The 3,028-nt window shown below is 61.1% G+C and overlaps 1 protein-coding gene across 1 annotated transcript; it reads right to left on the bottom strand.

The window, feature by feature from the left end:
• Nucleotides 1-663: 663 nt before the first annotated feature.
• On the bottom strand, nucleotides 664-2,257 carry LOC133048485 (splicing factor U2AF 65 kDa subunit-like). Its single transcript, XM_061132171.1, has one exon. It carries the CDS (start codon nucleotides 2,221-2,223, stop codon nucleotides 811-813), a length of 1,413 nt encoding a protein of 470 aa, XP_060988154.1. The 5' UTR covers nucleotides 2,224-2,257; the 3' UTR covers nucleotides 664-810.
• Between the last annotated feature and the right edge of the window lie 771 nt (nucleotides 2,258-3,028).

The following is a 3,028-nucleotide window of genomic DNA, read 5'->3' as shown; positions in this document are numbered from 1 at the left end:
TTCCATCTGTCTTTATTTCAAATACATTACAGATACATGTGTATATATTTCATGGACCCATGCAAGTTTTGTAATTTCTATCAACCATGTGTGTGTCCTGCAGCCCCAGTGGGGAAAACAGACCGTGAGCAAATAGGTTGATCTAGCCAGGGAGGTTATAGGTGGTGGTTTTTCTTTTTTTCTTTTTCTAATACAACAAATTGTTTAATGAGCAAATTCGTCTTAGCAAATATGAAAGTGCCACAGAGAGGAGGAGAGGGACAGGGCCCACGGGGTGGAGGGCAGGCCCGGGAGACTAGAGAGAATCAACTAGGGAAGAAACCAGGACACCGGGGCGAGGACCAGAGGCCAGGAGGACGGGACCTGTGGTCCTGAGAGGGAAGGGGCAAGGTACCAGGCCGGACAACCAAATTCAAAAGAGTTTGGCCGTCAAATAGAAACACACTGTGTTTCCACGGTGGGGAAGGGTAAGAGACAGGGGGTATCCCGCAGAAGACTGCTTCAGGGAGGGGATGTGGGGGACCGACCCCGCCCCGCTGTCTCCCCCTCCCCGCCCTTCCCCCTGTGTCTGTGCCGTGCCTGCATCTGTGCGGGTCTGCGTGCGCACTTACCCGGGCCCCGCCCCGCCCCGCCCCGCGCCCAGCCCACCCCCAGCCTTCACTGCTGCCATTCCAGTTGCTGCCGGCTGTCATTCGGCTCACACTCCTCTGCCCAGCGTCTGCAGAGCGTTACGGGGGAGGGGGGAAATGGGGGGAGCAGGAGGGGGGAGACGCCCCCAGCCAGCTCCGCCGCTGCGCTGCCCCGCCACCTCTACCAGAAGTCCCGGCGGTGGTAAGAGTCGGGGTCACAGTATTTTGTGACCACCACTCTGTTGGCGAACTTGCGACCCGCCAGGCCCTGCATGGCTTTCTGGCAGTCAAACACAGAGGTGAACTCCACGAAGATCTTCCCGCAGCCGGGCACCTCCACGCCGTCCACGGGCCGTGGGATCTCCATGGACTGGACGAGCCCGTACTTCCCGCACTCGTCGCGCACGTCCTCCACGATCTCCTCGTACTCCTCGTCGTCCAGCAGCTCGGCCGGCAGCACCATGTTCATCAGGCACAGCACCTCCGTCGGCTGCCCGCCCATCTGCACCTGCGAGCTCATCAGGCCGGGCACTTGCAAGGTCACGGGGGTCTGGCTGATGGTGCTCAGCGTGGCATTCTTGGCGCCCACACTCGCCCTCTGGACCAGCAGCTTCTTGTCTCCCAGCTGCATCCCGTTCAGCCCCGCGATGGCCTGGTCCGTGACCTTGATGTCCACGTACTCACAGAAGGCGTAGCCCTTGGACAGCCCGGTGGCGCTGTCCTTGACCAGGTTGAAGGCCTTGAGCGGCCCGAACGACGCCAGCAGCTCTTTCACCTGGTCGTCGTTCAGGTAGTTGGGCAAGCCCCCGATGAACAGCTTGTGTGCAGAGTCCGGGACCACGGTGGACACGACTCCAGGCACGTAGACCGAGGGGCTCTCCGACATGCCCGGCAGGGGCTGGTAGTCATGAGGCCTGCGGATCTTCAGCGACTGGCCCTGGAAGATGATGCCGTCGAAGGCCATGGCCTGGGTGGTCTCGTCCACCGAGCGGAACTCTAAGAAGGCAAAGTTCTTGTCCTGGTTGATCTGCACGGCCAAGACGGGGTTGCCGGGGGCCTGCGTCAGCCCCCCCAGGCGCATCTGAGCGTTGAAGAAGTCCATCATGGCCTCCTCAGTGACCCCGAAGGGGATGTTGCCCACGTAGAGGCGCCGGGCCTGTCTGGTCATCTGGCTCCCGACCACGGGCACCGGCGTCGGGGTCACAGCCAGACCGTCGGGGGTCATGGTGGGGAGGAGGGCGGTGGCTGGAATCTGACCCGCAGCTTGCATGGCCTTGTACTGCATGGGGCTGATGTGCTCGAAGCCCGGCGGCGGCACGTCCCAGTATCTGCGGGCCTTCTTCTTCTCGTGGCAGGGGGAGCGAATCAACCCACCGTGCTCCTCTTTGGCGCCTCTGGTCAGAGGTTTGCTGCGGCGCCGCCTGTCCCGGGAGGCGCCGTGCTGGTCCCGGTTGCGGCGGTCCCGGCTCCGGCTGCGACGCTTGCGGTCCCGGCTGCGGGAGCGGCTGTGGCTGCGCTTGCGGTGCCGGTTCTCCTTGTCGCGCTCTTGCTTACTCTCGTTGAGCTGCCGCTCGAACTCGTCGAGGTCCGACATGCTGAGGCGGCCGCCTAGGGCGCTGTGCAGCTCTGGGTTCCCTGGCCGCGCGCCCGCTCAGACTGCTTTGGCTACTTCCGGCCGCCGCCTCCTACCCTAACCTAATCAAGGCCTGGCTGCCCGCCCCGCCCCGCCCCGCCCCACCCCGCCCCGGCTCCGCCCCTGCCCGCCTGCGCGCCCGCCAGGTGCCCCTCCCCCCAGGGTCTGGCTGCCAGACCCGCCGGCCACTTCCGGACCCCAGAGGAAAGCATCCGGAGCGGTGACTGTGGCTGCTTCCGAAAACACCCCAAGAGAGGGTTTCACCGACTCCCCCAACTCTTCCCAACTTTTCGGATATTAGCTCTTCCACGCTCGGATGTTATTGGAGGTCCTCGCCTTCCTCTGCACCCAGCCCCCGCTAGGAATCCGGCTTCTTCTGAAAATTCAAGCCGTCCCTTTACTGCCTGCGGGGATGCTCCCCGCTCTTCTCCGCCGGCCCAGTGTGGCCAGGCCTTTCGTGTATAGTCACTCCTTTTAAGGCATCAGACAGTTCATACTGGAGAGGAACCTTACAAATGGGATGAGTGTGGCAAGGCCTGTCGTGTAAAATCACTCCTTTGAAGGCATCAGACAGTTCATACTGGTGAGAAACCTTACAGATGTGATGAGTGTGGAAAAGTCTTTGGTTAAAAACCACATCTTCGACATCATTGGAGAAGTCATACTGGAGAGAGACCTTTCAGGTGTCATGAGTGTGGCAAGTGTTTCAGTCAAAATTCACACCTTACAAGTCATCGGGGAATACATATAGAGAAACCTTTCAGAT

Source organism: Dama dama, chromosome 29 (genome assembly GCF_033118175.1).
Source record: "Dama dama isolate Ldn47 chromosome 29, ASM3311817v1, whole genome shotgun sequence".
In the NCBI taxonomy this organism is placed as follows: domain Eukaryota; kingdom Metazoa; phylum Chordata; class Mammalia; order Artiodactyla; family Cervidae; genus Dama; species Dama dama.
This window is presented reverse-complemented; position numbering and strand designations above follow the sequence as displayed.

Bases quoted from the DNA above. Each gene is read 5' to 3' on its own strand.
- LOC133048485 (XM_061132171.1), bottom strand. From the start codon at position 2,223: ATGTCGGACCTCGACGAGTTCGAGCGGCAGCTCAACGAGAGTAAGCAA.